At 34.2% G+C, this 23,220-nt stretch overlaps 1 protein-coding gene across 1 annotated transcript in view; it reads left to right on the top strand.

Annotated features, from left to right (window-relative positions):
• LRP1B (LDL receptor related protein 1B) overlaps window positions 1-23,220 on the top strand; it is a 1,919,366-nt gene that overhangs the window by 1,429,302 nt on the left and 466,844 nt on the right. The window contains exons 36-37 of the mRNA XM_090279551.1: window positions 19,033-19,167; window positions 19,949-20,078. Of these exons, the coding sequence (XP_090135677.1) occupies window positions 19,033-19,167; window positions 19,949-20,078 (265 nt within the window). The remainder of the gene's footprint in view (window positions 1-19,032; window positions 19,168-19,948; window positions 20,079-23,220) is intronic.

Here is a 23,220-nt window from a genome sequence, read left to right as displayed (position 1 = left end):
TCAAACATGGTGGTAAATTCTGAACAGAGCACCTAGGATCATCTGTCAGTTATGCACTTTAAAATTAGAGATCTGAAATGACCATTTTTGTTATTAAGAAATTTGCTGGGACATTGGAATTTTAGTTCTGAGCCCTGGAGCATCTTGAGAAAACTGGGATGGTTGGTCATTCGAACTTTGCCATCACCATCACTATCATTATCATGGAATAAAATCTTAAATTCTTAGCCCTAAAAGCCACCTTTTCATAACAAATAAACTGGGTGTTTTACACATGTAAATTTATCTTTACAACCTGATTTCTGACTCCACTCTATCGATCCCTTGTGTTCCAATGGACAGCATCTTCTATGTGCCACATTCTCGGAGCTTTTTCCAAATAGATGTAATCATTCATTTTTCTGGATTTTCACTATAATTTCTGCATATTTTATTTAGTTTATATTTACCCATGTACATTTCTCTATCACATTTCTGATTTTCATTTTCCAAAAGAGCAGAATTTAAATCCTACTTGTATTTATACCTTCATTATTATTAAAAGGTCCCTTCAAAGTAACATGTACTCAACTAGAGCTTGTTTTCCATTTGTCTGCCATTGAACTGGCACTGAAGAGTTCCACTATTTATTATTGTTTATTGTCCTGTGAAGTTTCTTCTATTAATATATTATAATTTCTTTAATTTGAGGCAAATGACTTTCTAAGATCCTGTGTAGCAAAGGCATATCTGTGTTTCAGGATAAAATTTTTAAAAGAAGAAAGATTATCTACTTAAAAATGGTCATATAGGATTTTTTGGAGCAATCATTTCTATGTTGTTTTTGTATTTAAGTATAAGTTGTCTATAGTAAAATATTCAGATATTAAGTGTGCCTTTCATTCACTTTTCATGAGTGAATAAGAAGATATCACTTCAGTAAGTTCTCTCTTGCTCCTGCCCAGGCAAGTAACGCACATGGCCCTCATTAAAAATTTATTAATTTACATTGTTTTTAATTTTTAGCAGATTTTTTTCATAGAAAATTATTGTGATTTTTTTCAGAAAGCTCAAACACAACACAATTATATACTGTTTTATTATCACATTAGCTATGATTCAATGTAAAATAAAATATTATTTTCAAACTACAAAATAATCATTTATAAAGTTTGTATGTATCTGTCATCTGTGAATTTAATGATATGCATATACATTTAAGGGACCATTGAGTACATAACTTTTATTGATTCTTTAATAATATTAATTATAACATTTTCCTATCCTGAAAGTAATTGTTTTTTGGCCTGCCACTAAGTACAAGGAACACATCATCCTGCAAAGTGAAAGGTTTTGGTTTCAGTCTCCAGTAAAGGCTAATACCTGGTTTGCAGGTTCAGTCCCCGGTCAGGGCAAGTTCCAGGGGTGAATATGAGAGGCAACCTATTGATATTTATCTCTCATATCAGCATTTCTTTCCCTCTCTCTCTTTCCTTCCATTCTCTAAAAAATAAATAAAATAAAATGCTAACAATCTTAGAGCAAATTTTCTGTGTAACTTTTAATGTTAAGTTTAATTTAGCCTTTTGAGAATATGTGATCTACTGTGTAGCCAAATCTGTTAACTTTTAATATAACACATTCATAGAATATGACTTTGAAATATATAGAAATGTCTGATTGTTTATTTTAAAGTATTTTCTACCCTCTTTATTATTTCCGTTTTTTTTTTATATATATATACTAATAGTAAACACTTCATTATATTTATTTTGTATTAGGTCTTAAGTGCTTTAACCAATATTGATTTATTTAATCCTCATAACAACTCTATTATTCCTAATTTACATATTGGGAAACTGAATAGAAATTTTAAGTAACTTCCTCTTGTCATAGAGCCACAAAGTAGTAGAGCTGAGATTTTTAACTCAGAAAATCAGAACGCAGTTTTAAGACTTTAATTATTATACTTCTTTCCTCTCTTAAGTAATGTTCTTAAGTTTTTTGTTTGTTTGTTTGTTTTTCACCAGGGTGATGATGAAACAAAAATCTGAACAGGTTTGCTAGAAAAGCCTCTATTTTTAAGGTTTCTACTCCATCTTCGTCTGATTTACTAATTTGAAGTATAACATAAAAACCAGGCACTTGAGAAACACTATTTCTGTCTTTTTCCTATTTAAAAACAAAGTACAATGGCAGTGCTTTCTGCAACAGGTTGATAGTTTCCTGAAGAAATGCCTAAGAAGATGTTCCCTTAAGACAGAACTAATCAACATGCTGTCTCAGTTTTAGAGCTTAGCTTTGGAAGTTCAAAATAGAATAAATTAAACATAATTCCGCCTTGGAACTAGTATCAGTCCTCTTCTAACCTGAGGAAGATGAGAGTGTGATAGCACATTTTCTTCTTCTGTGTTACTTACCTAAAAATCAATATTAGGCACATAAGGATGATGAAGACTAAGCTAATGCATACAAAAAACAGCACAGTACAATTTCTTTGAGGACCCCCCTCAAAAAAGTGAATGCTTAAACAACTTGAAAATGGAATTGCTTTTATAAAATGTACGTTTAATGCAAGTTAAAGCTAGACAGGCATAAAATTCTTATTTGATAGAAGAATAATTTCAAAGAGTATGTACATTATCCAAGGTTTCAAAACGTACCTTAAGGGGATTAAGGTATCTAAAACCTTTGAAGTCTATACATTTTATTTTATTTACTCAAAAGGATGAAGTTCTGAGTGATTCTCTGCTGAAAGAAAATTGCCCATTAGCATTTATATTGATTTTTCTTTCTCAAAATAAGAAACAAATATAATTAATTAACACTATAATATTGAATTCCTTTTACTATGGAATTTTGAGCAATGGGTCTTTATTAACCTCCAAAAATATTTGAGGAATTGCTTTCAAAGTTGGAAAACAATAGAAGGTAAAATTAAATTCATACCTGGAACCAGGCATCTGATGGATTTAGAACTAGTTGTCAATATAGTTTTTGCTTTATCACTTTCCCAGAAATGACCTCATTGACCTTTCCTCCTGTTTTGGGGAAGACCATATTTATTAAATTAGTTCTTTATCAGAACTAGGTTTCCATGAACTATACTGCACACACTTTCTAATCCAAATTCTATCTACTCTGCATGGGCCAGCCAGAGTTCTTTAATGAAGCCTTCCCTGATGACCTTGACTGACTTTGCTTCCCACTCAATTCTATAGCTTTCATATGCTGCTTCAGAGATTTCAGCTAGACTGTCATTGCTGTGTGCCCCAAGTGGGGCATGATTGGAAAGTAGCAGCTGCACCAGTAGAACTAAACCTTTCCTTTTTTATTGTAAAACCTACTAGCTTAAAAAGATTTTACTTAAAATGCATGTGTTCATTTATTTTAATAAATTATTTACTATAAAATATATTATTACTATCTTAAATATTATGATTTAATACATTATAAAATGTAAACCCAAAATGGAATCTTAAAGAATGAGAAACAAAAGAAGTAAAAAACCTGCTTTAAACATTTTCTTTCATTGCCTTAGATTTTTTTTTCCTTGCCATTTCCTACAGTGTGTATGTATACCCAACTTGTCTATGACATGTGACTTGACATGTTAAATATATATATATATATGTAATTGTTCTAAAATTATTTTATGTAGGTTCAAAAAATGCAGGAATTGCAATGAGATGAACAATTAGGTGGTAGCAATGAGAGCTAAGAGAAAAATTAGAGAAAAAATAATATGGGTCTAAAGCTAAACTTCACTTTGTAAAATTCTGTATTTTTTCTATATTTTATTATGTTGTTACAATAGTTCCAAATTTTTTCCCCTTTGCTTTTCTCCACCCAGTACCCCCGTTCCCCCAACAATCCCACCCCCTTTCGTTCATGTCCATGGGTCGTACATACAACTTCTTTGGCTTCACCCTTTCCTAAATTCTTTTTTTTTAATTAATTAATTAATTTTTGTAACAATAAAAAATAACAATCCCCCCCCTCAGACTTAAGACCCTTTCATCGTCGTCGGCAGCCGTCCATCTCGAGAGACGATGGTGTAGCTTCTTAAGAGTCTATCTGCACCACCGAGAATGGCTGTGCAGTCCAACTCGGGAGTGACACGGTATCTGTCTCCTCCCGTGTTGAATCGACATCTTGCGATGACGCTGGAGTGTCCTCTCCAGTGAAGCTGAAGCTACAGAGCCTGGGCAGGGTGATATGGAGGGTCTGCTGTTGCCCATGCAGCAGACCCCCCCTCTCTTCGCAGCTGAAGGGTCCAAGGGAAAGACGGAGTCAATACAGCTTGGCTTCAGGTGCGCCGCAGGAGTTGCCGGTGTTGACTACAACGTCAAACCGCCTTAGGGACTCCGGCTCCGGATTTTCTGTCGGGGTTTACTCCCTTAGCCTTTCCCCTGAAGAGGTATGCCGCAAGGCAGCGGAGGTTTTTTGGAGTCAGAGTTTTCCTTCTCTGATGTGCCCTGACTGGAAGATCGAACCAGCGACACTTAGCTCGCAGGCCGACGCTCAATCCACTGAGCCAAACCAGCCAGGGCTTTAAGACCCTTTATAGTCTTATAAAGGACAATAGTCAAAGGTCTCAAGCTCCTCTAGCTGCTTCAAGCTGGACATGATCGTCCTCCTACCTACCCTTGGGTCCAGAAATCCCTAATAAGAGTGGGGGTGTGGAAATTCTGTATTTTTATTAAAAGTTAGTAGTCAAATATAGGCCATTTAACTAATTTAATTAACTAAAATTTAACTAGTTTAGTTAACTAAAATTTAACTAATTACATTGCAGAGAATAAAATTTAACCAATAACCAGTGCAAAGAAAAATATAATCAACTTGAGGGCTCAAAATGTCTATATAGTTTAAACTATATTTTAAAAAATCAAGTGATATATACATACCGGTGGCATAGCATACACTTATAGTTCAATAAAAGCCAGCTTACTGGAAGGGAAATTCATCAAAGGAAAGTAGTCTTCTTGTGAGCTGCCTATTGATTTGGTTTGATTTTGGCATAGATTACAGAGCAGTGATTTTTAAAAGATGTGGGATCAGAAGCATATCAGGATCAAAAGCATATCAGAGTCAACTGAACATTTTTCAAATTCTCTCTTTTTCCAAGTAGAAGGAAAAAAAAATCCCAAATCTGATATTCTGGAGACTATGTCAGGCTCTTCTCTCCTTGAAAATCCTTTAATAGTGAGCCATTAATATCAATGTGATTGTAATGAGGGAGAGGGTGGGATGTGGAGGAATGGGAGTAGCATTTTATAATAAAGATTTTCACAGGGCTGTGGACCCTATTAAATAACAAGTTTTGCTCTTATCTGTACCGCTGATATGTTAACTAGTAATTCTCAACTTGTACATGACCCCCAGACTAAGCAATTTGAAAACTCTGAGGTGAGGTCACACTTTGGCATTTTTCTATCTCTCTATCTATTTATTTATTTATTATTTTTTAGAGAGAGGTGAAGGGGCAGAGAAAGGAAGGAGAAGAGATAGGGAAAGAAACATCAACGTGAGAGAGAAACATTGATTGGCTGCCTTTTGTACACGTCCCTATTGGGGACCTAACCTGCAACCTAGTCATGTGCCATGACCGACACTTGGATCCCCGACCTTTTGGTTTGTGGGACCATGCCCAACCAACTAAGCCACTTCAATTAGGGCTGTTTTTATTTTATTTTTTTACTTTTTATTATTTTTTAAATTTACCATGCAATTCTAATTGGCATCCATTTGAGAATTACTGAACTTCAACTGTGTAAAAATAGATCTGTTGCTGAGGTCAGTGGTTGGAGGTGGTTTCTTTTTGGAGTAATGAGAAAAGAGAAGGAATGATACATTGAGATGAAAGGACAAATATTGAGAGATGCTAGGAGCTGGGGCAAGGTGTGAGGCTGAAACACAATTAAAGCTACCATTTGAAAAATTACCCATTGTGACCATGGCCAAATTACTGTTTAGAATAAGGATATCTAAGTGTTAGTTTGAAGATTTGATGTTATTACAATAAATCTCCCTATCTCATGCTTCCATAAATTCTATGGCATTGTTGGTATTTCATGTTTGTATATGGTTTGTATTTCATGTTTGTATGAATAGTTCTGCCTGTGGATTTGAGCAAGGAAGTAAGAAGTAGATTTGGGGAAAAGACTAAATTTCATTTCTGCGTTAAAATGACACAACATGGGAATAAAATATTGCATTGAGATACATGTTGATTGGTAAATGTAGGAGTAATATGAGAGTCTCTTTTTTTCCCAAATTAGGAAAGGTGATTTTTGAAAGAGCAAAATATGGGGTTTGGATTAGAAGTAACTGTCACATCTGTCAAAGTTTTAGAATAAAAATCAGTTTGGAAACCATTATTTTAGCTAAGCTAGAGGAACTAACAAATTACATGTCCTTAAGGCAGACTTTGTAAATGTAGAAACATGTTAAGGTCACAGCTGATGAATGACAATAAAAACCATGGAAGATGCTTATATTTATGACCTCAAAAGAAGAAAGGTATCTGCAACAAGCTCATCTCAAAGTGGTATTTAATAATTAAAGCCTAAGTAAATGTTGGTGGTTTGAAGGAAGGAAGGGGGAGGGGCATCAGTCTTTCTAATTGCAACAATCAAAGTTAAAATTAGGTTCTGTATGAGCATCAGTACCAAGAGTTTACATAGACAACATACAGCCAGAACTTATTTGTATATAACAACAAAAGATAAAAACACAAGAATAAAATCTTAGCAGCTTTCTCAAAAAATTAATAAAAAGTACACTAGTTCACAGTAGTTGAATAGCCATTAAATAAAGCATCCTCTAGAACCTAGGCTTGAAGTTTATCAAGAAATCATAGCACACTTTATATAGAATTTCCCATAAGTTAACATATACTTTTAAAACTGAACATAATTGTCTTTCTTTTTCAAGTATGGGTCCAACAGTATGAAAACAAAAATATTTCATAGATAAGTTAAGCTATCAAAATTTGTAAATTTTAGGACTCATAATTTGGAGTTGTCCTGAAGTAATTCCTTATGCTGGACTTTTTTTTAAGAATTGTTTTTCTTTTAGAGTTGTCCCACTTTTTTCCCCATTGCTTCTCCCAACCCCATCCACCCCTTCTCCCAGTCAATATCCAATTTGTTGTCCATGTCCATGGGTCATTTATATACGTTCCTTAACTAGACCCTTTCCCTTATTAACACCCTTCTCTCCCTCCCTCATCGCCCCTTGTCAATGTCAGTCTGCTTCTTGTTTACATGCCTCTGGTTCTATTTTGCTCATTTCTTTGTCTTGTTCATTACTTACCTGTATTAGATGATATCATATGGTACTTGTCTTTCATTGCCTGGCTTATTTCACTAAGCATAATTCTCTCTAGTTCTATCCAAGTTGTTGTAAATGGTAAGAGTTCCATCTTTCCTTCTGCTGCGTAGTGCTCCATTGTGTAAATGTACCAAGCTTTTTAATCCACTCTTCTACAGATGGGCACTTAGTCTGTTTCCAGGACTTGGCTATTGTAAATAGCACTGCCATGAACACAGGGGTGCATATGATCTTTTGAACTGGTGTTTCAGGATTCTTCAGGTATAAACCTAGCACTGGAATTGCTGGATCAAAAGGCAGTTCCATTTTTAGTTTTTTGAGGAAATTCCATACTGTTTTCCATAGTGGCTGCACCAGTCTGCATTCCCACCAACAGTGCACTAGGGTTCCCATTTCTCCACACCCTCTCCAGCACTTGTTATTTGTTGATTTGTTGATGATGGTCATTCTGACTGGTGTGAAGTGGTATCTCACTGTGGCTATTATTTGCATCTCTCTGATGGCTAGTGATGTTGAGCATTCTTTCATATGCTTATGGACCCTCTGTATACCCTTGGAAGAGTGTTTGTTCAGGTCCTTTGCCCATTTTTTACTTGGGTTGTCTGTCTTCTTGTTGTTGAATCATGTAAGTTCTTTATGTATTTTGTAGATCAATCCTTTATCTGATGTATCATTGGCAAATGTATTTTCCCATATGATTGGTTCCTTTTTCATCTTGCTGATCTTTTCTTTTTCTGAGCAGAAACGTTTTAGTTTCATTTAGTCCCATTTGTTTATTCTTTCCTTTATTTCTCTTGACTTATGAGATATATCAGAGAAAATATTGCTACATGGGATATCTGAAATTTTCCTACCTATGTTTTCCTCTAAGACTTTCATGGTATCATGGCTTACATTTAAGTCTTTGATTTGTTTTGAGTTTATTAGTCTAGTGTATGATGTAAGTAAGTGGTCTAGTTTCATTTTTTTTGCATGTCCCTGTCCAGTTCTCCCAGCACATTTGTTGAAGAGACTCTTTTCATTCCATTTCATGTTCTTCCCCCCTTTATCAAATATGAGTTGACCATATAGACCTGGGTTTACTTCTGGGCTCTCTATTTTCTTCCATTGATCTATATGTCTGTTCTTATGCCAGTACCAGGCTGTTTTGATTACAATGGCTTTGTAGTATAGTTTGATATCAGGTATTGTGATTCCTTCTACTGTGTTCTCCTTCCTCAAGATTGCTGTTGTCTCAGGGGTCTTTTTTGGTTTCATATAAATTTCTGAAGTATTTGTTCTAGGTCTGTGAAATATGTCATTGGTATTTTAATAGGGATTTCACTGAATCTATAAATTGCTTTGGGTAGTATGGACATTTTAATGATGTTGATTCTTCCCATCCATGAGCATGGTATATGCTTCCATTTATTTGTATCTTTCTTAATTTTTTTCTTCATTGTTATTTATTTTTCTGAGTACAGGTCTTTTATCTCCTTAGTTAAATTTATTCCTACGTACTTTATTTTTCATGTAGCTATAGTAAATGGGAGTTTTTTCTAGTTTGTATTTCTGATATTTTATTGTTGGTGTACAGAAATGCCTGCGATTTCTGAATATTGACTTTGTACCCTGCTATTTTGCCAAATTCATGTATTATATCGAGTAGTTTTTTGTAGAGTCTATAGGGTTTTTATGTACACTATTATGTCATCTGCAAATAATGACAATTTTACTTCTTTTTTAATTTGGATGCCTTTTATTTCTTTCTCTTGTCTGATTGTTGTGGCTATGACTTCCAACATTATGATGAATAGGAGTGGAGAGAGTGGACATTCTTGTCTTGTTTCTGATCCTAGGGGTAATGCTTTCAGTTTTTGCCCATTGAATATGAAGTTTGCTTCAGATTTCTCATATATGGTCTTTTTTATATTGATGTATGCTCCCTCTATTCATATTTTGCCAAGTGTTTTCATCATAAATGGGTGTTGTAATTTATCAAATGCTTTTTCCGCATCTATTGATATACTCATATGATTTTTTCTTTCATTTTATTTATGTGATGTGCTACATTTATTGATTTGTGAATATTAAAGCATCCTTGCATCCCTGGGAAAAATCTCACTTGATCGTGGTATATGATCTTTTTAATGCGTTGCTGGATCCAATTTGCCTATATGTTGCTGAGAATTTTAGCATCTATATTCATTAGCAATAATGGCCTGTAGTTTTCTTTCTTTGTTGTGTCTCGACCTGGTATTGGAATTAGGGTAATACTGGCCTCATAGAAAGAGTTTAGGAGTCTTCCCTCTTCTTGGATTTTTTGGAATAGTTTGAGAAGGATAGGAGATAGTTCTTCCCTAAATATTTTATAAAATTAACCTGGGAAGCTATCCAGTGCAGGGCTTTTGTGTGACAGTAGTTTTTTGATTACTGCTTCAATTTCATTCATTGTTGTCACTCTGTTCAGGCTTTCTGCTTCTTCTTGATTCAGTTTTGGAAGATTATATGTTTTCAGAAATTTGTCCGTATCATCTAGGTTGTCAAATTTTTTTGTGATACAGTTGTTTGTAGTAATGTTTTACGATGCTTTGTATTTCTGTAGTATTGGCTGTGATTTCAGTTCTTTTGTTTATTTGGGACTTCTCTCTCTTTTTCTTGATGAGCCCGGCTAACGGCTTGTCCATTTTGTTTATTTTTTCAAAGAACCAACTCCTGGTTTAATTGATCTTTTGAATTGTTTGTTTAGTCTCTATGTCATTTAATTCTGCTCTGATCTTGGTGATTTCCTTCCTTCTACTCGCTCTGGGCTTTTTTTGTTGTTGTTCCTCTAGTTCTTGTAGCTGTATGGTTAGATTTTTTATTTGAGATTCTTCTATCCCTTTTTTTTTTTTTTTTTTGGTAGGCTTGTATTGCTATGAACTTTCCTCTCAAGACAGCTTTTACTGTAACCCATAGGTTTTGGGTTGTTGGGGGTTCATTATCATTTGTTTCCAGAAACTTTTAAATTTCTTCTTTGATGTCATTATTAACACATTTATTATTTAATAGCATGTTATTTATTCTCTATGAGTTGGAATGTTTTTGAGTTTTTCCGTGAGATTGATTTCCAGTTTTAAACCATTGTGATATGAGAAGATGCTTGATATAATTAACATTTTTTGAATTTGTTGAGGCTTATTTTGTGTCCTATCTTGTGGTCTATATTATGGAGTAAGTGCGAGAACCATATGGTCGGAAACAATCAAATTAGAATTTAAAGAGCCTTTATTAGCTGGCCAGCGACTGCCCACCTGTCCACAAGCCAGACTTAGGTGGACAGCCCTGACCTTAGGGATTGGGGGGTTTATAAAGCATTTCAGGTGCATTTATGTTCCTGCAGGTGCAAAAACTTGGACAGAAATACAGCTTGCGTAAGCAAAAAAAATTTCCCACTATTCCCCAGGTCATTGCTCAAAGGAATCGGTTACTGCTATTCCCTATCATTGCTCAAAGGAATAGGTCACTGCTCAAAGGAGGAACAGTTAGGTCAAGTTCCTTGTTCTGCTTGGTTTAAGCATACAACCGCGGGGGTCTGGTTCCCAGGACCCAAGTTCAGCTGATTATCCTACTGGCTAGACATCTAAGAAATACCCTTTAACATTCCTCACTAAGAAATACCCTTTAACAGTCTAGCTTTGAGAATGTTCCATGTGCACTTGAAAAGACTGTATATTTTGCTTCCTTGGAGTGAAAAGTTCTTTATGTGCCTATTAAGTCCATTTGATCTAGAGTGTTGTTCAGTGCCTCAATAGCCTTGATGTTTGCTTCAAAGATCTGTCCATTGTTGACAATGGGGTATTAAAGTCCCCTACTATGAGTGTGTTGCTGTCAATGTCCTTCTTTGCATCCTCCATGATTTTCCTTATATATTTCGGTGCTCCTATGTTGGGTGCATATATGTTTACAAGGGTTATATCATTTTGATGGATTTTACCCTTAATTATTATAAAATGTCCTTCTTTTCTTTTTTTATGGTATTTGATGTGAAATCTGTTTTTTCTGACATGTGTATTGCTACATCAGATTTTTTTCATGTCCATTTGTTTGAAATAATTTTTTCCATCACTTCATTTTCTGTCTGTGTAGATCTTTTGTTTTAAGGTGCGTATCTTGTAGACAGCATATATGTGGGCCATGCTTTCTAATCCATTCAGTTTCCCTGTGTATTTTGATTGGTACATTTAATCCATTCACATTTAAGGTTATTATTGATAGGTACTTACTCATTGTCATTTTTCCCCTTTGTACTTGTGTTTCTCTGTGTCTCTCTCTGTTTCTTCAACTTCTTAAAGCAGACTCTTTAGCATCTCTTGCATTGCCGGTTTGGTGGAGATGTATTCTTTTAGCCTTCTTTTGTCTGGGAAATTCTTTATTTCACCTTCCATTTTGAAAGAGAGCCTTGCTGTGTAGAGTATTCTTGGTTGTAGGCCTTTGTTCTTCATTGCTTGGAATATTTTTTGCCATTCCCTTCTGACTTGTAGTGTTTCTGCTGAGAAATCTGATGATAGCCTTATTGGAGCTCTCTTGTATGTTATTAGTTGTTTCTCTCTTGCTGCTTTTAGGATTCTCTCTTTATTTTTGAGTTTTGCCATTTTAATTATGATGTGCCTTGTAGTGGGCCTGTTTGGGTTCATCTTCATTGGGACCCTCCATGCTCCCTGGACTTGCATGACTTTTTCTCTCATTAAGTTAGGGAAGTTATCTGTCATTAGTTTTTCAAACTGGTTTTCTATACCTTGCTCCTCTTCTTCTCCTTCTGATATTTCTATGATATGGATATTATTACATTTCATGTCATCCTGCAGCTCTCTTAAAACTTCTTCATTCTTTTTCAGTCTTTTTTCATTTTGTTGCACTGTCTGGGAGTTTTTGTCTACATTGTGCTCCAGCTTGCTGATCCAGTCTTCTGCTTCCTCTAGCCTGCTTTTAATTCCTTCTACTGTGTTCTTCAATTCAGAAATTGTATTCTTCATTTCCTCCTGGCTCTTATCGATAGCTTCTATGTCCTTTTTAATGCTGGTATAATTCTCAGTAAGTTACTTGTAGTTTCCCTTGGGTCTTTGTAGGTTTCTTAAGCTCACTGAGATCATTTAGCTTCCTTATAATCCATATTCTAATTCCATGTCTGATAGTTTGCTTTCCTCTATTTCATTTAGCACTCTTTCAGGGAATTCATCATTTTCTTTTGATGGGGGGTTGTTTCTCTGTCTCCCCATTTTTTTGACTCTTCTCGTTTGTTGCTGCTTCTTAGATTGATCTCCACTTTCTGGATCTCCCACTGGGGGTGTCAGATTGTGTCCCAGTCTGGGCCTAGGCAGCTAGTTGGAGACTACCAGAGATCTACTGTCTTTGTCTGTTTATTTTAGTTTTTAATCTATTCAATCAGGTTTAAGCACTGAGGGTGGGGCAGATTAATTCCTGTGGGTGGGGCTATTGCTTCCCCTCAGGCTGATGCCACTTGGAGGGGAGTGATCTGCCTGCAGTGTGGGGAATGAGTCAGCACTGGGACCCAGTCGGCTGTTCCCTCAGTTCACTCCTCAAAGCCACTGCCCAAAACTCTCCTTAAGTATCTCTTAGTCCTCTCTGCCCTCTCTCTGCTTGAGCCCAGGGTAAGTGGGCATCAATATATTTTTGGATGTGATTCCTTTAAGAACTCTTTGTCTCCAGCTGTTTCTTTTAGGCCAGCAAAAAAACAAAAAATAACCCTGCTGCTTTTCATTTTTTAAAGCTGGATGCTCTCTTACTTTCTGCTCTGTTGCTGTAGGCTGGGAAACCCAGCTGGGGGTTTAGACCCTGCCCTTCTCAGGGGGAACTACCGGCTGCTGAGCTGTTTCTCAGTCCGTTCAGCTGTGACCTGTGGGAGCCCAGCCAGTCCCTTTGCATCTCTGCATTTCCTGCCGGTCATGTTGTGATGAAGCGGCCTTTTCTGTCTGTGGTTGTAAGGCTTCTCTCCAGCTAGTGTTCAGTTGGTTATTCCAGATGATTTCTTCACAATTAAGTTGTAATTCCAGATTGGTCCTGGGAGGAGCTTAGTGTAGCTTCCACTTACTCCTCCACCATCTTGGGTCTCTTCCTATGCTGGACTTTCTTAACAAGTTATGTATAAACTCCATCGAAGTTTTACTGCTACTTATTACTAAAGATTTCTCTGTTCTATAAAATTTACATGCTTTTCTTAGTTTATAAAACTGCGCAAAGTAAGTCTCCTAAATGTCAACAAAATTCTGAGCTTCCATGTCTTCATTGACTGAATTGTTATCTTATGAACTAAGTATTAAAATTTATCCTCATTACCAGATTTGATGACCAAAGTAAAATCCTTCCACAAGGATTTGTTCATACCATAAAAAATTTTAAAAGTAAATGAAAATTTATAGTAAGATTTCTGTCTAATAAATTGTGGGGGTAACTTCTAATTTTTATTGCCTGTGCGATCATGCTGATTATTATTATTATTATTATTATTATTTTGCTATCCACTAGTCTTTTTCACACTAGAAGCTAGATTCAGATAGTATCCACATTTGGGCTTAATGTGATTAAATATTTTTTAAATTGCCTGAAATATACTGATGAAAGATAAGAAAAACCTTCTCCTTCAAGTACTAGTTATAAAATTAAAATACATATTTGTACATATTCTTTATTTTACCTTACTCTTCTAATATCCCTTATATCCCATGCTAAATTATGTTAGCAGATGGGTACGGCTATACCATGATAAAATAAAAGTATGATTCTTCCTTCCCTCCCTCCGTCCCTCCCTTTCTCCCTTCCTGCCTTTTCTTCCCTCTCCTTTATTTTCTTTATAGCTCCTTTTAATCTGATAGTCAATAATTTCCAAATTTATTTTACTTTCACAATTTTTACCTTAGCCACATAGCATTTGCCCCTAGTTGCATAATAATCATAACAAAAATAATAACAGGAGTTATGGAGGTTTACAGTCTTTAGATATTATCAGAGTTAAAGTTGGATATAATTACTTTTACCAAAGTTGCTGTTGATTTTATTATTTTATTTTTCTTTCAGAATCCCAGACAAAGCAAAGGACTAAAGCCTGGAATTGTGTGATAAGTGCTCTAAGATATAGATCTTCAGAAATATGTTACAGTACTTATAAAAGATCCATTTAAAAGAATAGTGTCTTGGGATTTTTACCTCACAAACTTACTCAGAATGGGTGGAGAAAGAAAAATATGCCAGTTATTGGGGATGAAGCTGAAATAATAAGCTTACTTTTACTGTTTAATAATAGCACATTGTAAAAACCATAGCTTAGTTAAAGTCAGTCATTTGTTCCTTATCTGCCAAGGTAAACACTATCAAGCAGGGTAGATTAGCCTATTTCAACAGTTCCTGAAAATAGAATCTTTAGAATTTTTGCCTGTACTCAAGTTACAGGCATCTATACTAGAAAGGACTTTATTTGTACTAGAAGGTCTTCATGGTTGAACCAGCTAGATATGAAGGGGGTGGTGGAATATAACAATAGTTGTAGAAAGATTATATAGTAGATTCTTTATTGCGAGAAAATTGTTTGAGGTAACTAATGTTATCCAGTGAATCCTTTTTGTGATACCCACATATTTAATAATTGGGTTTTCTATATATTTATTTGTTGGATAATATATGATTTTTTAAAATGGCAACAGTTAGAACCCCTGAAAAAAATTAATAAGCTAGCATTAAATAGGATAAATGTTAAAACTATGGCTTAGTAGAAGCATAGTAAACTAATACAGTATATTTTTTCTGCTTGTTTTTCATGGTTGTATGGTGTTTTCTAAAACAGCATGTAAATTTAAGCCAGGAAACATGATTTTGAATTTTCAAGGACACAGCAACCCAAGGTAACACAGAGAGTTTAGAGTACTCATAGCAGGTGATCAATAGTTATTGGTTAGTGAATCCTAAGAAAATAGATACCAAAGTAAAAGTGTTTTAAGAACTATATTTCTGTTTTTTTTTTAAATTTTGAGACAGAATCTGCATAATCTAGCCTCTGTAGATGATTATCTCTTCTGCTCAACTTAACAAGTTTAACTTCTCTCAGTGTTCAATGTCCCCTCCCTTATTTTACAAACAAACATGACAACACATGGCTTTTCTTTTAACTCTGACTGTTATTATAATGCACAATAGCTGGTCACTGATATCTGTACCATTGTCTTTGAAAATGGTAACCAATTATTCTATAGTCTTGTATCTGTGGAGAGCTAATTATAATTATTATTACTTTAAATTACAAATTATATTTTCTAATCTTGTAATTATATAATATATTGCTGATTATCATATCTTAAGATAGTTTATTCTTAATTCAACTCCAGAAGTCAACTTCATGTTTACAGGACTATATGTCATCTCAATATCATACTCCTATGCCTGTAACAATGCTTAGCATGTACTAAGTGTTCTTATAAGTATCATTAAATTGGGACAACTAAAGTTAAAAGATATATTTTGGAGTAAGTGTTAGGACAGAGTCATGAGCATCTTTCTCCCTTTCTTTATCTTTATATGTATTTTCATTTTTTAAAATCTTTAGGGTTTGTTGTAAAATTTTACTCCCTTTCAGCCTAGTTTACTAATTAAAATACTCTTGACCTATGTTTATCTTGAAGATATTTTCAGATATTAGAAAACATATTTTTATATATTAATGAACTTACTCCATTTAAAGTGTGTAGGTGTGCAATATGTGTAAAAAACTAATACAGAAAGATATTTGAATATGAATGAATGATTTAATTATTTAATTATCTTGGTCCTGCTTAATGCTTTATCACATGAATGATTTGTTACATATTTCTCAATTATTGCTAATGAAAGAATACAAGAAAACATCTCAGTTTCTCTGGGCCATGATCTAATGGACTATACCATTTAGAGGTAGACTCAGCATTACAAATGAATCTACTATTTACAAAGTAAATGTTCAAGAAGTGTCTGCTGTGCATGTGACTGTTGACAAAGTTGGGTCAGCTGTACTTCCTACTTATGAGATATTTCACAGTCTATTTCAGAAAAGAAATAAAAAGATGCAATATCAGCTCAATATAAATAAATGTATGTGCAAGATGCAGTAGTATATGTGAAAAAGAATGCTCCTTAATCATATGGGAAAATTTTTCACTGAGATGGCAAAGCTATTAGAAAGTGATATAAATGTAAGAATCACATATAAACTTAGTGTCTTCATAAATATTGTTATAAATGTCTTCTTAGAACACCTGCAAAAATACTTTCCTCTACTTATGTTTTGCTTATGCTATACTATTTTGAAATGTTAGTCATTTTTGTATGTGCATACACTCTGTTGTTCAATGAGCCTAGAAAGTTTCTTATGGTAAGAGATGTGTCTTCCTTGTATCTGCACCTAATCAGTCTTTATATAGCACATCACATTTGTTCACTTATTCAACGGATGTTTACTTAGAGCTTACTATGTGTGATGCTCCATTCTAGGTACCAAGGATAAAGCAGTAAACAAACAAAGTTCTAGTCCTCAAGAGATTATATTCCTGTGAGACAAGACAGACCCTAAACACATGCGTGCACACACACACACACACACACAATAAATATGTAATGTGTTTGCAATTATAAATGCCATAAGTGGAAAAATAGATTTGATAAAGAGAATTGAGTATGTCAAGGGAATAATTTTATGGAATAATCAGGAAAAGTTTCAGTGAGAAGGAGAATATTTAAGTTGTATAGATATCTGAGTGGGGAGGGCATTCCAGACACAAAGAAAAATAATGTAAAGGATGTTAGACTGGACAGCACTTAGTTTGTTTTAAGAAGAGGAACATCTGTTATTAGAGATAGGTAAGTTAGGGAGAGAGTGGAAGGACACCAGGTGAAAGAGGGTTGAAGGATGTGGGTAGATCATGGATGTCATAGGAATAAACTCTAATTTCACCTTTTGGTGAGAGAGATAATATTAGAGAGTTTGAGTGGAGGGAAAAATAAATGTTCCTATTTATTTTGTAAAAGGGTAGCAATGGCATCTAAGTGGGGAACAGAATCATGGGGTAAGGGTGTGCTAAGACAGAAGTGGAAGCTGGGTCACAAACTAGGAGGCTATTGCAGTAGTTCAGGATTTGCTTTACATTATAAACAGTAGAGAGTGTGAGAGGTGATTGGATGATGGATATAACTCGAATTAACAATAAAAAGAGTCAAAATACTTGGTGATAGATTGAAAATGAGAGTATTTGGTTATGGATTAGATGTGAAGTGCGAGAAAAAGTAAGAACGATATAAGGTTTTTAGCCCATGAAACAAAGGATGGAGCTGTCATCCATTGTACCACCATAGCAGGGGACTCTACCATTAGAAGACTACAGGAGAAGGTTGTTTCAGATAGAAATCCAAAATGTACCTTTTGTATATCAAGATTGACTTTTATACATACAAGCGGAGATAAAAAGTAGGTTGTGGATATATGGGTCTAATATTTGCAGAAGATAATTGGACTTGGTTTATAATGCTGGATATTTATGCAAAAATAATGCTTATTATTGTTGACTCCATCTTCCAATAATGAAAACATTAACTTATACTTTTATAAAATAGGAAAAATCAAACAAGTACTTGTTTTCCAGATTTATGTTTGAAAATTATATCTTTGTTTTCCTTCAAACAATTGTGTATCTGACTTAACCATTGTGGAGGATAGGGGATATTTGGAATCATCTCAAAATAGGTTAAAAAATTAACTATAATTTATTTGAAACAGAATCCCAACAGTTATTGAAAAAAGGTTTATTATATTAATTGATGTTTATTTATTTCCATAGTCTGTCACTGTGCCAGAGGGAAATTATATTTGTCTTAAAGAATTTGCTCTTTAAATGTCCATGCAGGCCACAACACAAAAACTTATTTATTATTTAATAATTTGTCCCCAGTGCCTTTCTGATGGCTGTATTTAAAATCATTGATCTATAATTGCTACTCTTTATGCATTTGGATGCACATATATTTCATTTATAATCTTTAGATGCATTTTCATTCAAATATTCAAAAAACAATGTTATTTAAAAATTCTATGATAATGTAAAGCCATTCTTCAAATATTTTAAAGACAATTTGTAGAATGAGAGCTTGAAAAATAATCTAATGGGTTTGTAGGTGACATTTGCTAAACTAGTATCTCAGAAGGAATAATTAGATGATAAGGCATTTTTAAGGCATACGTTTTGAGTGACCTTATACTTAAAATATCCTTGATATAGCTGAAATGCCCTTGTTTTTTTCTGCAGTCTCTCTGCTTTGAGACTTTGTTGAGTTGATTATCTCCAATAGTATTCTTTTTTATATTTGGAGGACTTGGACATAGTGTAAAGAAAAATTTGTTGTCCAGAACAACATGGTTTGATATCAAGATTGTAAAATCATGGGAGATAAGTATTTACTGAGTTAAATAAGTCAGAAAATTAAGAAAAAAATAATAAAGGATGGAATAGGTAATTTCCATATATATTTAAAAATATTTTAAAAACATATTTAACTAGGTTCTTTTATATTATTTTAATATCTTTCCTACTATTTGTATTAGTAAATTATCCTGAAGATTACTTATATATTAGCACACCCAGGGTATTAATCCCCAAATACTGATGCAATGTGATTCTACTATGTATATTGATACTTTTGTTTTCCTTTCTGTCTTATCTATAGAAAATGATACCATCTACTGGACAGACGTAGGCTTCAATAAAATTAGCCGAGCTAAAAGAGATCAAACTTGGAAAGAAGATGTCATTACCAATGGCTTGGGAAGAGTGGAGGGGATAGCTGTTGACTGGATTGCTGGTATAATTTTGACTTTTTCTGATTTTGTTTCACACCTATTTTTAAGGGCTCTGTCTGCTTCATAAACATTCTGATTGATGTGTTTGTGTGTATTTCTAGCCAAATGGGTAAATAAGCTCTTGCTTTCTGCTTCATTCTTGCAAATACTTTAGAGCCTTTAAATTAGTGTTCTTATGTAGACGCAGATTATGTGTTAACTTCACCCATTCTCCTGAGACCTCCATGAAGCAGATAAACACAAGTGTTAGTTCTCTTTTGCCTGAAGTCTGTAGAAAGTTAAAATAGATTCCTTCTCCAGGTGAGAAAAATTTCAACTTATTTTTAACATATAAATGTATTGTTATACAGTTTCAACTACAGATGTGTGAGATTTAGGAAGTATTTGCATGTTTGTTTACAGCTTTCTGCTTAGGAAATGTACACTTTAAAAATATAGAAAGTAAGCCCTGGCTGTTGTGGCTCAGTGGATTGAGCGTCGGCCTGAAATCCAAGTGCCGCTGGTTCGATTCCCAGTCAGGGCACATTACTAGGTTGCACATCAGGTCCCCAGTTGGGGGTGTGAGTGAGAGGCAACCACACAGTGATGTTTCTCTCCCTCTCCTTCTCCTTTCCCCTCTCTCTAAAAATAAAATAAATAAACAAATAAATTTATAAAAAAAATATAGAAAGTAAATTATTTCTTGGAAGTTACATGATGTTCAGAAGGTTAATAATTAGCCATAACTAATAAACAGTTTCCTTTCTCACAACTATATCATAAACACATCTGTATTTCTCCTAGGTAACATATATTGGACAGATCATGGTTTCAACTTAATTGAAGTTGCAAGACTCAATGGCTCTTTCCGTTATGTAATTATTTCCCAAGGCCTGGATCAACCAAGATCTATAGCTGTGCACCCAGAGAAAGGGTAAGTTTAAAATTTGCTTCCATCTTTTGAGTATTAAGTGAACTATCTTGTTTCACTTAAAAATATCCAGACTTCCACACTTCCACATTAATATTTATTTTTAATTATACTGTCTGAAACAAAACTGAAAAATATCTTACTAAGCAGCAGAAAAAGTTTATTTTCACTTTGTCGTGTCTAACTTAGTAATTGATAGGGCTACATTTGTTATGCAGTTTTTTAATGTATGTGTAAATCTAAATGAGTATAACAGGATGTTCTTAGATTCTCAATTTAAATTTCTGCCCTAGAACTGTTTATATAATAGCTATTGAATTACTTGCTGAGTGAATGAAATAATCATTTGATAGCCTTATTTTTTACTGTTTGTAAAGCTTCAATTTCCATTTATGTTCAACATGTTCATCATACGCTTTTTTTTTTTTTTCCCTCAAGTTCTGGATAAAAACAGCTATCTTCTTGATATTTCCACTTGGATGTTTTATAGGCAAAAAAACTATACATATCAAAAGCTGAAATGAATTTAATCTGACAAAAAGTTTTGCTGATTTTTCTTCTAATTATTATCAATCTGTCACACTCCATCTTTACAGCCTCAGTCTTAATTAAATCTGTTCTTCCCTTGCATATAACCACTGCTAGTAGTCTCGTAACCTCACAAAAGACTAGACAGACTTTTTTCTTTTAATACAAATCTATTGATACTTAAAACGTTTCAGGGAATTCCCATTGACTTTTGTATGAAGTCCAGAATTTTGGTTGTGATCTTTCTTATTCAATCCTTATGTAAATATTCAGTCTCGATTTCTTACTACAGTCTCTTTTGGATTTCTTAGTTTTTCAAATATTTTAAAATATTTTCTATACTCTTCTACCCCCAGCCTTCAAACAGTCTTATCCTATTACCTTGAATGTCCTCTTTCTAACTTTTACCTTGCTAAATGTTATTTATCCTTCTTTGGCTTTACAAGTAAGTTAGATTGTTCTGTTATAGGACAGCAAAACAGCAAGTGCTTTCATTTTTATAAATTCTATGTATTAATATATGCTTATATATTTATATTTATTTGTTTAGTAGCTCTATCTTTCACTAAACTGGATAATGTCACTGTTCTTTACTATAACTTTGCAAGAGAAGAACCATGTATATTTGGTTTATTTCTCTGTCTCCAGAGTTTAGTACATTGATCTGATAAAGAGTGCATTGCTGACCAATAACCATTGGTCATATAGAAGTAGTCCTATTACAGAACCTCATAACCTCATATTACTCCCCACAACTGTGTCACTGTGTCTCATGCATCACTGGTATGAATTGACTTAGAGGTTTTGTTTGTTTGTTTGTTTTTCTCTTGTGTGTGTGTGTGTGTGTGTGTGTGTGTGTGTAGATAGTTTATGATTAAATTGAACTCCTGTGCCTTTTGGAGTGGAAAAAAATAAAGCTTTAGCAGTCACCCAAATGTGTATTAGATAAACCAGTGTAAAGAACAGTGGTAGATAATAACAGCAACCTATGTGAAACATAAGTCAACTCTTATGAAAATCTGCAACCTTTCCTATGTGTTATATGTTGCATGTAGTTTTTCTAATATTAGCCCTTGCTTGACTTTCTAGACAAATGCTATAACATCAAGTCATAACATTAGAACATTGAAGAAGTTAACAAAAAAGTTTAGTATAGGAAAGAGAAAGGATGCCAGCAAATTTGACACCCTTTAAACTAAAACTAATATTGTAATATAAAGATCAAAAAGTTACATTGGTTAGCAATGCTGTTGGATTCAAAGAACATAACATTTACTTAATGTGTATTAATCCTAGGAGCTTCTCTTTCTCCCTTTTTCAACTACCATTTCTCTTTCCTAAGTTATATTTTGTCTTATGCTTGAGTTATGGCTGCATTGATACAGCATGCTTGATATATCATCAGGGACTATGTCCACACTTAAAGAAGGAGGGTGGGTGTTAGACAAAACACATTTTCCTTGCTAAGCTATATCATTTTATTTGGAAAGGGAAAGGTTTTGGTGTTAATTCCACTTTCTAAACCTCAAATGGATTACATGCACAACCTTAGATCAGTCAATAGCCAAAGGGAAGAGATTATCTTGACATATTTAGACAAGTTATTTTTCCCAGACCAAATAGTATATGCTGGATATCTGGAAAAACAAAACAACAACAACAAAACTCAGTTTGTATTACTAGGGAAGATCTTGAGTGGATGGATTTCAAAGAAACAATATTTTTTAAAAAAGGAAAAAATAAAAGAATTTCCGTAATTACTCTATTTCAGTAGTCATCGCAACTCACTCTCTTTTTTATTTTTTAGTTTCTTTCTGTTTTCTTTTCTCTCTCTTCCTTCCTTCCTTCCTTCCTTCCTTCCTTCCTTCCTTCCTTCCTTCCTTCCTTCCTTCCTTCTTTCCTTCCTTTCTTTCCTTCTTTCTCTCTTTCTCTCTCTCTCTTTTTTTTTTTTTAACATCAATATTGGAGTGAACCCATGATCTGTCTTTGGTGCATTTCTCTTCTTGATTTGGTAGTCTCATCTCACTTAAATGTTAAAGATTCTTACATGTATATACCCAGACCAGACTTCATTTCTAAACTCTAGATTTTTATGTTCAACTGATTATTCACCTTATTCATTTAAAGAGCTATGGCAGATTATAATTCTCCATATGACTGACACAACATTCGATATTCTACATGCTCTTGTTACAATGAGAAGTGAAATGCCTTTTCCATACTCTTGAATTTGGTTGGGCCTATGCTATTATGTGAGTGACACTATGTAATTTCTGATGCTATATTATGAAAGAAGATAAAACTTCTCCCTGCTTCTCTTGGGATGCTCTTAGAAGCTGTGAGAAACAACTTCATGAAGAGGCCACATGTAGGTGTTCAAACAAACAATCTGACCTAAGGTCCCAACTGACAGCCAGCACCAACCGCTAAACATGTTGAGTAAGTGGACTTTCAGATGACTCCAGTCCCCAGCCATATGTAACCTTACACTTGTAGTCTTCACAACTGATGTGAAGAGAGATGAGCTCATGCAGAGCTCTGACCCAATTGCAAATTCATAAGCAAATAAATTAGTGTTTGTTTTAAGCCTCTAAATTTGGAGTAATTTCTAAATTTG

The sequence above is a fragment of the Furipterus horrens genome, unplaced genomic scaffold (genome assembly GCF_987537825.1).
Source record: "Furipterus horrens unplaced genomic scaffold, mFurHor1.1.pri manual_scaffold_1, whole genome shotgun sequence".
Classification (NCBI taxonomy): Eukaryota; Metazoa; Chordata; class Mammalia; order Chiroptera; family Furipteridae; genus Furipterus; species Furipterus horrens.
Note: the sequence above shows the minus strand (reverse complement) of the source record. Positions and strands in the feature narration are given on the sequence as shown.